The sequence below is a fragment of the Aphelocoma coerulescens genome, chromosome 4A (assembly GCF_041296385.1).
Source record: "Aphelocoma coerulescens isolate FSJ_1873_10779 chromosome 4A, UR_Acoe_1.0, whole genome shotgun sequence".
In the NCBI taxonomy this organism is placed as follows: domain Eukaryota; kingdom Metazoa; phylum Chordata; class Aves; order Passeriformes; family Corvidae; genus Aphelocoma; species Aphelocoma coerulescens.
The window spans coordinates 240,050-252,628 of NC_091018.1; the positions used below are offsets into that span (position 1 = coordinate 240,050).

At 42.1% G+C, this 12,579-nt stretch overlaps 1 protein-coding gene and 1 non-coding gene across 6 annotated transcripts; both read right to left on the reverse strand.

Annotated features, from left to right (window-relative positions):
* Nucleotides 1-997: 997 nt before the first annotated feature.
* On the reverse strand, nt 998-11,369 carry RBMX (RNA binding motif protein X-linked). Of its 5 annotated transcripts, none has more exons than XM_069014990.1 (9): nt 11,301-11,369; nt 9,911-10,040; nt 9,606-9,712; nt 3,979-4,150; nt 2,791-2,907; nt 2,315-2,429; nt 2,075-2,200; nt 1,894-1,982; nt 998-1,390 (listed from the first exon to the last, which is right to left on the reverse strand). In XM_069014990.1, the coding sequence occupies exons 2-9, from the start codon at nt 10,017-10,019 to the stop codon at nt 1,083-1,085; spliced, it is 1,143 nt and encodes a 380-aa protein (XP_068871091.1). In that variant the 5' UTR covers nt 10,020-10,040; nt 11,301-11,369; the 3' UTR covers nt 998-1,082. The 5 variants fall into 5 exon arrangements, with proteins under 5 accessions (XP_068871091.1, XP_068871087.1, XP_068871088.1 ...); XM_069014986.1 differs by having other exon boundaries at nt 1,894-1,997; XM_069014987.1 differs by having other exon boundaries at nt 1,894-1,997; nt 9,911-10,037; nt 11,301-11,321.
* On the reverse strand, nt 9,787-9,859 carry LOC138110710 (small nucleolar RNA SNORD61). Its single transcript, XR_011151020.1, has one exon. It is a non-coding gene; the product is annotated as a small nucleolar RNA SNORD61 (small nucleolar RNA).
* Nucleotides 11,370-12,579: the final 1,210 nt, after the last annotated feature.

Below are 12,579 nucleotides of genomic sequence, written 5' to 3' on the forward strand. Positions count from 1 at the left end.
GGAGAATTTTTAATGTATCGAGGAATTTATCTTTCTTTTTTCTTTAATCTAGACAGCACTTCCATTGCCAAGACATGCAGCTTGTCTTACTGTACTAGAAGAAGGCAATTTGTTTCAATTTCGACTTAGACTGTAAAACTAGTTTGCTTTGCTTACCATCTTTGCTGTTTCACAGGCATTTGATGCTTTAAATCAGCTGTGGAATGCTGAAAGATTCACTTGATTTTAGGAAGCCATAAGCCTTTGAGAAGTTGGAGAGAAAGACTTCTTTGCTTATTTTCTCCTTTGGAATCAAAGATGTTCCCTTAAAAGTGAAACACTACAGAGTTGCAAAAATTTGAAACAGTATGAGTAAGCATCGTTTTGCAGCTTCTTTTGATGGAATTGGTCAATGGTTTGTGGTTTGGTTTTTTTAAACAGTATTCTGCAGCTGACTTACATGAACATGATTTTTTTGCAGGGGAGTATTTTTAAGCTCCCCATGAAACAGTAGGAAGGCAGAATATAGTATTATCCACTTGTTTTTTCGGCTTAAGTGAATGAAATCCTCTATTTTTCTTTACATAATGATCTGAAGGCATTTGGTACTGGGAATATTGTGACTTCAAATTCTAGGCACAACTGAGTTTTATGTGGAATCATCCCCACCACCCTCCAAATCACACGCAATACTTTCAGAATGAGATGTTGAACATGTAGAACAATCCATCTCCATGTTAGATGGCTGGATGTTGTGCAGAAGATCTTAAGAACAGCTTGTTCCATTCATGACGAAAATCAGATGGAAGTGTGGCATTTCAGGGAAACTTTACTTTGAAAATTACAACACTAGTACACAGCTCAAGTTTATACATTTAACATCTGCTTTCTGAAAGAAACGTTAACAATTTTGAAATGATATTAAACATTGTTTTAACTTTTCCTCACAAAAGCATAAAAGTCATGGAGGGGAAAACTTAACAGGCAACAATAAAAAAAGGTTAAAAACAACTTTTCCTTTTAGTAGTCCTCTGGTAGTAAAGATAGAACAGCTTCCACATTTGAGAAGTAATCTGTCTTGGTCCAAAAGTTTAAGAGTGTTTTTAGTATCTGCTTCTGCCTCCACCTCTATCGGATCTGCTTCCACCACGGCCACCACCTCTGGGTGCCCCACGGCTTGAACTACTGTAAGAATCCCGAGGAGGTGGATAGCCCCTTTCCATGGATGGGGGAAGACCCCTGTCCTGTCTTCCAACACGATCACGGCCACTTGAGTAGACATCACTTCTGCTGCTTGAGTAACTTTCTCGGCTTCCATATCCATCTCGTGTGCTGCCGTAATCATCATAGCGACTGCTTCCACCATATGATGGCGGGGGCCCTCGAGCAGGTGGAGCACTACGTGAGTTACCTGCAGGGTCAATGGTCAGGTAATATGGCAACACCATAAGTTATATAGAACAATTTCAAATCTGAATTTACAGAATTGCTGTATTAAAATGTTTACTGCTACTCTTTCATACGTATTGAGATGGTCTTAATATAATCTCCCACACTAATGGTATTTAAAGTGCGGATTGCATACCAGGCAGTGAGTGGATTTAAAGACTCTGAAGGAATGAAGACGGTGTTTGTTTATTCAGGCAGGCTCTTTAACTGGGTATTCCAAACAGCTTGTTATTTTAGAGAAGAAACTCAGACATATTTTCCAGAGATAGTTGTCATTCTGAACTGTAGACTTTGCTTCTTTAGCTTATAGCTTATTTAACAAGATGATCAAATGATAACCAACAACTGCACTTTCACTGTAGGGGAAAAAAAGTGTGCCACTTCCCCCTAAAACACAAGCGATCTAGTGAAAGTCAGATTTTTTGACACCTGTACAGTTATATGATCCTCAAAATGGATTCTTACCATAACTCTCATATGAATCTCTGTAGGAGCCTCCACTTGGATGATCAGAGTAGTCTCTGTCACGTCCACCACCATATCCATCACGATCACTATAGGAGGAAAGACTACTAAGACTTAGTACAAATCACTAACACTACAGGCAAGAAAAAAGTGACAGGGAGAAAAATCCAACAGTAGGTACCTATATCCCCTGGAGGGGTACTCATCACGTGAACTGGAATGACCATAATCACGATATGCGTAGTCTCGGGGAGGTGGTGCGTAGTCCCGGGTATCCCTGGAACTGGGATAATCTCTGCTTGAATAACTACAAAGAACAAAAATTGAGATGTTAGCCGTATGTCCTAACAAAAGGTCTGGAATCAAGATCCTTCTCTGAACAAAAAATGCTTCACTAAAATAAAACAGTGTAAGAATTTACCCATCTTTAGTGCTATAGCCATCATCTCTTGGAGACATGTAGACATCTCTCCGTGACGGCATTGGTTCTCTGCGTGGAGGACCACCGTAACCATCTCTTCCACGTGATACAGGAGCTTCAGAGAAACAGTCCACATTTTAAATTTAATTAGCATTTAGCCATACAGAACACTCAAGGCAAGTGCCAGTAAATAGTTTAGAGCAATTTAATAGCATCTCTAGAGCCTACATTTAGGAACACTTTGCATTTCTGCTTGTACAGTTTTAAAGCAGCACCAGAACAAACATACTCAAATTGCACTGAATTGTTCCCAACAGCTATGAAATCATATTGGTACGAAAGGAACCAAAAATTATTAAAACAATACACTATCGCACAGCAGACTGAAGTTAGAATCAATGATTTGCACCAGTTCCTAAAGGAAGACTAAAGTGCTACAGCTGACCAAGCAATTAATTTAGTCAGGAAGTCTTTACCTCTTCCTCCCATACTACTGCTACGCACTGGTCCTGAAGGTGCCGATCTTTTAGGTGGAGGGCCTCCACTTCGTGGAGGTGGACCTCTCTTCATAGGAAGTGGCCCTCGAGAAGACCCTAGAAGGATAAGCCATGAATGAATTATTATTTCTGTGATACTCACCTGCATGACCCTAAAGCCTGAACTACAACCTGAAGGTGCCATTATTACCACTACATGATCAACAGTAAACCTCTAAAACTAGACCTCAAAGCCTTCTCTTGTCTTCTAGCCACTATTAAATGCTACTGGCAGAATTGAGAGCCAAACTTTCCACAGCCTAAATGCCTGTCAAGAACTGTCTTTTAGAACTTATCCAAAAGCTACAGGGTGTGACACAAGGGAAAAAGACAGCTAATATCTGTAATCAGTCACAGCTGAAATGCTTAACAAGTTACTGTTCTCAGAAGACAAGAACCACCTGGGAAGATGTACTAGAGAAGAGCCTACAGAGAGGGAACAGAGGCACTACCGAGTCTGTAGAACCTACAACACAGACTCTTCAAGAGAGAAGCTTCATTACTTCCAGGGATTTTTTTCTGCATTACAGTTTTTACTGTTACACCTCAGGTGCAGCTGCTTGCTAGCTCTTTTAAGTGAGTTTTATTTTGATACTGAAAAGTCTGAATAAATAGCTGTATCTTAATGAATATCCAGTATCAAGTAATGTACTATCCTTACACTTCAGAAAGCTTCAACTCAACAAACAAGGTTTAGCTGCCCTAACTCTCCCTCTGATCTGGAAGGATCAGCCCTACGATTTTCTCAGTTTAGACCTCTTGCTATTAAGAATGAAAGGCAGTTCCCTTTCCCTGGTGGTAGAGAATCACTTTTTCAACTTGAATACCAGAAAGCTTCCTTTCTCATGTGCAAGGCAGGAGTTTTGCTTTTCTTTCATAGGCAAAAGTCAAGTGGAGTGTTAGTTGTAGAAAGGAATCTTCATATTTGAAAGCCTTTTCTTAAGGTGTACTTGCCTAATCAAAAATTTGGCTAAACTGCCGAGATCACATTTCATCATTTTAATAAAGAACAAGGAGTGCACTATTCAGCTGTTTGACTTTTTTTTTTTCCAGTAGGATTATGGTCATCTTCCAATGGGATTGTCTTGTATGTTGTCGAAGTATATAATGAGAGAGGTCAATACATACCCAAGTGACTCCCTCTTGAAGGTGGTCCTCTTGCGCCACTTCCGCCTCTTGCACCTCTAAGGCCCCTGGGAGGACCTCTGCTTCGGGGAGGGGGTGGCGGCCCACGCCTACCACCACTTTCAAAGGATGGCTTGGTTGCTTGTTCCACTTTAATTGCCTTCCCATCTAATGACTAAAGAAGAAGCTGCTTTACTTACTGCTCATTCATGTTTGTATTTCTTAAATCAAGCCCCTCTTGCTTCACTATTATAGGGCTTCCATTTTATAAGTTAGAGCAATTCTAGAACTGATTTCAGTCTTCAGTATTAGTCCCCAAGTACTCAGCAGCATGTTGGGCCTAATTTCAATTTCTACAGTACTTCATTCTTGTGGTATTGATGGAAAAAAAACACAGAGCAGCATCAGAAAGGACTTTCAGTGAAAACACAAGTGTCCAACGATTACGGCAGCCCCACGTCATTTATTCTGTAAACGAAACATGATATATGATCTACAATTTACTTTCAATTGCCACGTACTTTTGTACCAAACTAGGAGTGCACCTGTAGGTACAAGATTAAGCTGAAGATAACTTAGCTTCAGTCGGGATTTCTGGCAATGGGGAGGCCGTTTAGCACATTTTCTTGATGTCCTGATAAAACGGTGATCGCTGAAGTATATAGAAGTTATGTCAGCATCTACACAGCAGATTGAGTATGACAATTCACCCCTTTTTTTCTAGTGTTTCAAGGTGGGTTTTCAATCAAGGTGACTGTCACAATTTACGCTATTACTTTTCCACAGTGAAGGTGCTTTGTGGTTGGGGTATTTTTGTTTGTGGGTTCTGTTGTGTGGTTGTATTTTTTTTTTTTTGGTAGGAAAAAAGTAGAAGCTTTTTCTGGAATATAGACCTGCAATACCAGGAAGTCTGCAGCCAACTATTATACCTCAAACATGAGCAGGTAGTAACATGTTAAGTAATTCAACCTAGTTAATCAAATTTCTGTATAATCTTTAGATACCACATGTTTGGATATTACAGCAGAACCAAGATCATAAGCTCTGCTGAAATTAGGTTACTGCATGCCTATCCTGGCAAACATGGTTTATTTGCTTTTTTTAGCAGTTAAATATTTAACTCTGCCATGACAACTAATTAATTATCAGGCAGAACGTGTTCATTGTGCTTCTTTGCTGCAATAAATGAACACAAACATGACCATGCTAGTAATGTGTTAATCTGCACTGCTAATAGTATTTTATTGACGTACTGAATGTTTTTTTTCTCTATCAAAATCTAGCTCTCTGAAAATTCACTGTAGTAGTGCATGTATTTTGCCACCTCATGGAGTTGTAGCAATTCTTTGAGAACCTGTGCGTACATACACAGGTCCAACTTGATCCATTGTGAGGGGAAAAAAAGTAAGAAATACCAGCAAAATCATACTGGTCTTGGCTTTGACTAAATGAAATATTTAACTTATGGAAGGTTTCTCAAAAAGCCTTTTGGTGTGACAAACTGAAACATCCCAGGAGTGAGCATTAGTACCTCCAATCACTGGAACTTCTCAGTTTGCTTAATATTGATTTGCCATCATAATTAAATCTCTCAGTTTCATCCTTCTCAAGCAGGAACAGTGGGCTTGAAGCCTTAAGCTTTGCTATGGCCACTGCTGTCCTCAATTTCATGGAAGATGCTTGACAGCTTGTTTCAAGTTTAGAAAGCAAACACTGTCCCCTTCTGCTAGCACGGGTTCTGAAAACCTGAATGCTGGGTTCAAGTTCTTTCATTTCTGTTATGTAGGAGGTACAGTTTTCCTTATAATTTCTCCTCCTATTTTCTTCTGCCTTGTACTTACACATCTTACCTTGGCAAAAGATAGTTTCTTTGCAGACTGCTTTACACAAGCAGTCTTAAAAAGCTATTCCATAGGTCCAGAAAGACCTTTCACTAGGTACAGGAACATTTTTTTGTTAACCAGAAAATATTTGTCATAGTTTGTCCTATTTCAAAGCAGAGGGGACAACATTTTACAGTTTCTTAGCTCAAAGGAAGGTCTTATCTCACCAAACATAAAAGTCACACAACCCATCTCAGAATAAGGAAGCTTTTTCAATGAGCTCAAAGCACCAGCTGTCAACATGAGCACTCATTAGTTTGTTTTTATAACCTTGATTCAGAGTGTTATAGCAGCATTTTTAGTATGATACAAGCACCAGAAAGTGAAGTCACCTTGGTGCTAAAAAGCATTGAAGTAATTTAAGATACAAGTCATTTAAGGACAATAATAGATTGGCAATCAAAGTCTCCTATATGTGGAATGAATAATCTGTACAGATTTGTAAAGTGAGCCAAGGAACCTTAACCAAACACAATTAGAGAACTATCCTGCAAATTGTTCCACATTCCAACAGAAAAGATGAATGAAATTTGCATAATTTTGGGAGTGGGGCAAGAAATCAAGTATTTCAAAGAAACTGTTAAAATAACTTGCATGAAGCTGGTCCTAACACCACACAGGGCTTTCCTCTCCAATGGATCATTTCACTGGTGATGCTGCAATGACTCCATTTCTCCATGTTCCTTGATGGCACATTAAGTGAGTTTCCCTTAAGATTCACTTCTTAAGAGGCCAAGCTTCTGTGCATTGTATCACTTCTTCACCAAAGAACATGAAACACTTTCTGCCAATTAGAGTAAGACAACCTTCTGTAGTGTTGAGTACAGTTTACACTGTAGGGATTGTAGCATCTGCTTCCATCCTCTTAACACAGAACAGCTGGCTTGGCAGGTCTACACTGGAATTAAATCTTTGGTTTGTCCTGATCTTTTGCCTAAGGTCATATCCTCTCTTTAATTATCCATTTCTTCTTAAGGACTTAGAAGATCATGAGAACAGCCCACTGCACCCAACAACCACTAGACCTGGGAGTATCCACATTTGTGTCCAGGTAAGCAGGTACATTTCGTGGCATCAGGATGTAGACTTGACTGCCATCATTTAAGATTCTTCTTAAAGAAAGCTGGGAAGCTGCTTCAAAGTATTTCTACATTTCTTTTGCACTGCTCAGGCATGTTAGCATTGATTCAATTCAGCAGACAAAGTAATTGAAAAAAGGAAAAATCTCTATCCCAACTCTAAAATAATTATCTCCTGATCTCTTTCTGCAGGACAAACTTATCTTCAACAAGCAAGCTTTGACTGGTCTATGCTTATCCCAATATAGAGTGAAATATAGTTATTCACTTATTATCCCTCACCCAAATTGGTGCAAAACTCTGGATATATGATTTTCATAAACATTTGCGAAGTAAAAAATCAAATGTAAATTCATTCTTGCAGAATCTATTGGAGTCAGCCTCTTCTACTGGCTACAGCTTCAAATTCCTTTGGGATTACAGAATGAGCAATCGACAGGCAATGCAGAACTCTTCCCCCTGGCTAGACAGATCGCCTAACTCCTTACAGACTGCTTGAACTGCAGTCTGCACAGTGCTTCTGCTGCTGCTTCTCAAGTGCATTAAAATCTCAAGAATGCTCCAATCCATCTTTTCCAAATGGACAAAGAAACCTTCAAGTTGTGATTTATGACAATGACCTCTTCTCACACCAGGCCTCAAACACTGCTCTTCCTCAGACCTTGAGTGCAGAGTCTTTTTGGAGTACAAGCAGTAACTGTTGTCCAGAAGGCTTTCTGAAGATGAGAATGAGAGACCACCTCATGAATATCTTTCATATCCATGGTTAAAGCAAGTTGGACCAGAGGACATTCTAGGCCAAATCCCATTTGAGAATGTTCTTTTCATACACTACTTGCTGTTCTAATTTCAAAGCAGATGAAGGTACTTCTAGATTTACAGTGAAGACAAACCATGAGAACAATGATCCACAAGGCCATCCCTTCTAGCATTTCTTGACAGTAATGCAGGTTGTGCATTCCAGAACAAGTAGACATTACCTCAGCCACAAACATTGTCTCATTTAGCTACTTTACCAAGCAGTACTCTCCTAAATGTTTCCAATGTGACCAAACACATGCCACAACATTCAAGATGTAGAACAGTCGGTGATTATTTTCAGAGGGATTTTGATTTGCAAGCTGCACTCCACAAACACGCAGATTAGTGACTGAGTTCCTTTCAGTCTGACAATTACCTACTGGTCCTTGAAATTACCTTATGTGAGGATTCAATGACTGTTTCAGAGAAAATCAAGTATTTAAGCACAGCAGTAAACAAGTCTTCAGAACTGTGGCAAACTAGACGGTGGAGAAATAAAAGTCAATAAAAGGAGCACCTCGAAAGATGTTTAGGCTGGTATAGAAAGAACATCATTTGAACTTGCCACTCTCTGCCTTGACAAAAACTACTAGCTTGTTTGAAAAGGAAGCAAGTCTTCAAAGAAAGTAACCCTGATTGTGATAAGGTTGTCATGAAGCACCCAGAAACATCAGTACATGGAGTAGAAAACCCACTATCCTTCTATAACACATAGCCTGCTACAACACAAATATGATGTTTTACTATTTGTGTTCATGAACACTACAAAAAGCTCTTTTCTTATTCCTAAAGTTACTTTACTTACTGACTGCAACAACTGACATTTTTCTTTCACTTCAACTTCTTGTACTAAGAAGACAAACATATCAAAATCCCAAGTGTCAATTAATCACAATCACTAAATGTTTCTTCACCTTACTTGAATGCCATCTCAAGAGACACTGCTTACAAGGCCAATGCAGTGTGACCTCAACACAACCATTCAGATTATGCATGGCAAACCAGAGTCTGCAGTTCAAGTGACCTAAGATAGCTTTCACTGCCTGAAGAGACAGCACCTCTATGAAGATAAGCAGCTGTTGACCAAAAAATTGCTGACTTACATCTACCTTCTAAAACACATGCCACAACAGATACAGATTACAGCAGCCTACAGTTCTTTGACAAACTATCCTGGTATTATCTTGGAACTTGTGCTTCAAATTCCTATATTTTTATTTTTAAAAACATTACATTTCTTATTTCTCTGAAAGCTAGACCATTGCATTTTAGGGTGTAATGAACAAATTCAGTCGCTGGCTAATTGCAAAGCTATTGCACATTAACTGGAAAGATGCTCCTCACACACACCAGGCAGATCAATGATGCAAGTCACAAATGTAGATTATCCACAGGATACCAGACAGCTCATCAATGCTCCAGCACAGCAGGGAAGTCACAGTCAACCCATGTTAAGGGAACCGTTAATAGTTTTCAGGTAAGTCACTTCCCTGAAGTGTAATTTACAAAGTACTGCATTCAAATACGATCAAAAAGAAAAAAACCAACCCAAAAATCATTATTGAAACATGCAAGAATGAAGAGCTGATTGTCAAAAAGCCCTCCATCACTGATTAAGGAACAATAAGAAAAGAGAGTGTAACTGACTGACAGCCAGACTTCATTTTCTATTGTCAAATCCATGAACAGGAGAAACAGATTTCACCTTCATGGAGACAAAGACATTTTGTCAAATTTAAAGTTATAATTTGTCTCCAGGATGTTCTAATCCATTCTCTTTCCAACTTTTATTACAGGTTTATTTACCCCAAAGATTAATCATCCTGGTCAGTAGCAAAAGCAATATATAATTGGTCTTAATTCCTACCTTTCCATTCATATCTCTGGCAGCATCTTTTGCATCTGCTGGACTCTCAAACGTGACGAATGCAAATCCCCTGGACTTGTTCGTTTCCCGATCTTTCATCAAAAGGACTGCAAAAAACAAAGTCACATCAGCTTTCCCTGTAATTCCCTGTAAGGAACACTTAACCTTTATTTAACCTTTTAAGCTCAGAACTTCTTAGAGGACATGTAAGCGCCATCATTTCAGATGATCAACGCCAAAAAGGTCATCATAGCTATGTTGTTGTTTGTTTTTATTAGCATCATCTTAAAAAAATTTCTCTTTACCTTCCACAATGCGTCCATATTTGCCAAATACAGCCTCAAGGGCTTTCTCATTAGTCTCTGTGTTCAGGCCCCCAATGAATAGCTTCCCAGGACGATCTGCTTCAACCATTTTGATTCCGTAAATGACCTACTAAAAAGAATCAGGCCATTATTAACAAAACATCAGACTGCAACAGAGACCTCATAGTACATAAATTACTTCTGTCCTCAAAAGTACAAGCAATTTTCTTCAGAAAGATGTTGGGTAAGAAATATGAGGTATAAAAAGCATTTTAAAAAATCACAGTTTTTTTTAATGAAAACAGTATTAACAGTTCCTTCTTCAGATTATATAGTGTGTTTCAAGGATATTAAATAGAACTTTGAAAAGTGGAACAAAGCACTGTTAAAATGAAGCCATATTGGTGAATGTGAAAATTCTTCCAGAAGTGCTGTTCTTTTTGCCCTGGATGGCAATTCTAGCACACCTTTCCTTTAAATCCTGGACGTTTCAAGTCATTTACTTAATAAGTCGAAGTAACACAAAACTATTAACTCTTAAAAGCATCTTGGGTGAGTATTTCTAAATTAAGCTTATTCTCTGTATTACTTTAAGTAATACAAAGCCTATGCTGAAGTCCTGGCCTACACAACGTGTGAGACTGAGCAGACACCAGACCACCACTGCAGTTCTACACACCAATGTCACAGCTACTGCCGCGGGGGCGGGAGGGCTTAAAAAAGAAAAACAACCAAGAGCCGAAGACAAAGCCAAACCTCTCCGTGCCTGGCAGGCCGCCCGGCGCCTATGGACAAGGCGCTGCCCGCGTGTCTCCAGCGCGATGGCGGGAAGGCCCGGGACGACTCCGGCACACACGGGAGCGCGGAAAAAGCACCCCTGAGGGAGCCGCGGCGGGGCCGGGTCGGGCCGGGCCGCACGGGGCCCGGGTTCAGCCGCGCTCCAGAGCACGGGGAGCGGGGGGGGCGTTGGACCCTCCACGGGCTCGGGCACCGCCACAAAATGGCGGCCACCTTCAGCAGCGGCTCCGCTCCGTCCCCGCGCCCGGCGGCCTCCTCGACGCTCACCCACCGCGCGACCCAGCTCCGTCCGGACACACCAGCGCGGCACTCCTGCCGTGCCCACCTCGCTCTCCCCGGGGATGCTGAGGAACCCCCACAACTAAAATGGCGGACACCGCGCCTCACGCCGCCGGGACCACCCTCGCCCCACCGCAAACGCACGGGTCCCGCCGTCCTACCCGGAGCCGGGCGAGAAGGGAGTGCCGGCCAGGCCCGGCTCTGCCGCGCCTCTACTCCTCCGCAAGCTGCGCGCCACGCGGCTCCCACCCCGCGGATCCCCGCAGCACCCCGCGGTGCCGCCCGCAGAGCCCCAGTCCGCAGCCGCACTCACCTCCACCCGCACCGATCTGCAACTGCGCAATGGGGGCGAACAAAGGCGCTGCGGGCCTTTATATCTTGACGTCACCCACCGGACGGAGCCCCGGATGCGGCGGCGGCGGCGGCAGCGCCGAGCCCGGTAGGGGGAGCCCGCGGCTCGGCGGGCCGCCGGGGGCTCCCGCCGCGGCCGGGGGTCAGCGGGGCCCGGTGGGGACGGGGGACAGCGGACAGCGGGGCCGGAGAGTCCCGTTCAGCCAGGAGCGGGGAGCAGGCCAGGGACCGTGAGCGGCGGGAAAAGAGCGGGAGTGGGCCGTGGGAAAGACGGATGTGCCTCGTCCCAAAGGAGTGAGGCCACATATGGAGCGCTGTATCCAGTTCTGGGCTCCTCAGCACGAGAAGGGAGCTACTGGAGATAATAATCAGCACAAAGATGATTAGGTGCCTGGAGCATCTATCTCTCTTACGAGGAGAGGTACGGAAGCTGGGCCTGTTTAGTCTAGAGACGAGAAGAATGAGGGGGGATCTCACTAATGCATATAAATATTCCAGGTGCTGAGGGAATGGTGCCAGAGTCTTTTCAGTGGTGCCCAGTGGCAGGACGAGGAGCAATGGTCATAAACTAAAATACAAGAACTTCCACTTCAACATGAGAAAGAACTTTTCCTTGAGGGTGGCAGAAGGTACCAGAACCCTGGAACAGCTGCCCAGTGAGGTCATGGAGTCTCCCTCTCTGGAGACATTCCTGTGTCACGTGCTCCAGGTGACCCTGCCTTGTCAGGGGGATGGGACTGGATGATCTCCCAGAGGTCCCTTCCAATGCTAACTGATTTTGTGAAGCAGCCGACCTATCACTGCTTTATAAGGAAAATCACAGCAGTATCAGTTTAACTTCGAAGTTTGTGCAGCTTAACCCAGTTCGCTCAAACAGCCCTAAAAGCATTTTTAATTAGTTTGATTAATACATGTGCATGTCAGCAGCCCTTCCTTGGAGAATAACAGCAAACCAAAACAAGTGTGGTTTAAAATTAAATGTGTCGTTGATGGCACAAAGTTTTGCCATTTTTGTTCAACTAACTCTGTTTGTTAATTATTTATACTCAAAGTTCAAATGTGATTTTCTTTAGCTGGCTAAAACTGATAGTGGAAAACTTAGGAGGAAATCTGCTCATGGAAAAATTGGCTAAATCTTCATTATTTGAACCTGTAGATTATCTAAATTGATATTAATCTGTCCTCAAGGCCTATTTTCTTAATGCCACCCAGTCTAATCACTGCAAAGTCTTTTCTCCCTT

What these genes read in the sequence shown, in the direction of transcription:
- RBMX (XM_069014986.1), bottom strand. Translation starts at nt 10,019, where the DNA reads ATGGTTGAAGCAGATCGTCCTGGGAAGCTATTCATTGGGGGCCTGAAC. An exon ending in ATATGGACGCATTGTGGAAG is followed by an intron (nt 9,713 to 9,910) that starts GTAAAGAGAAAT and finishes TGTTTTTTGCAG; the next exon opens with TCCTTTTGATGAAAGATCGG. An exon ending in CAGTAGTATGGGAGGAAGAG is followed by an intron (nt 2,430 to 2,790) that starts GTAAAGACTTCC and finishes GTTTCTCTGAAG; the next exon opens with CTCCTGTATCACGTGGAAGA.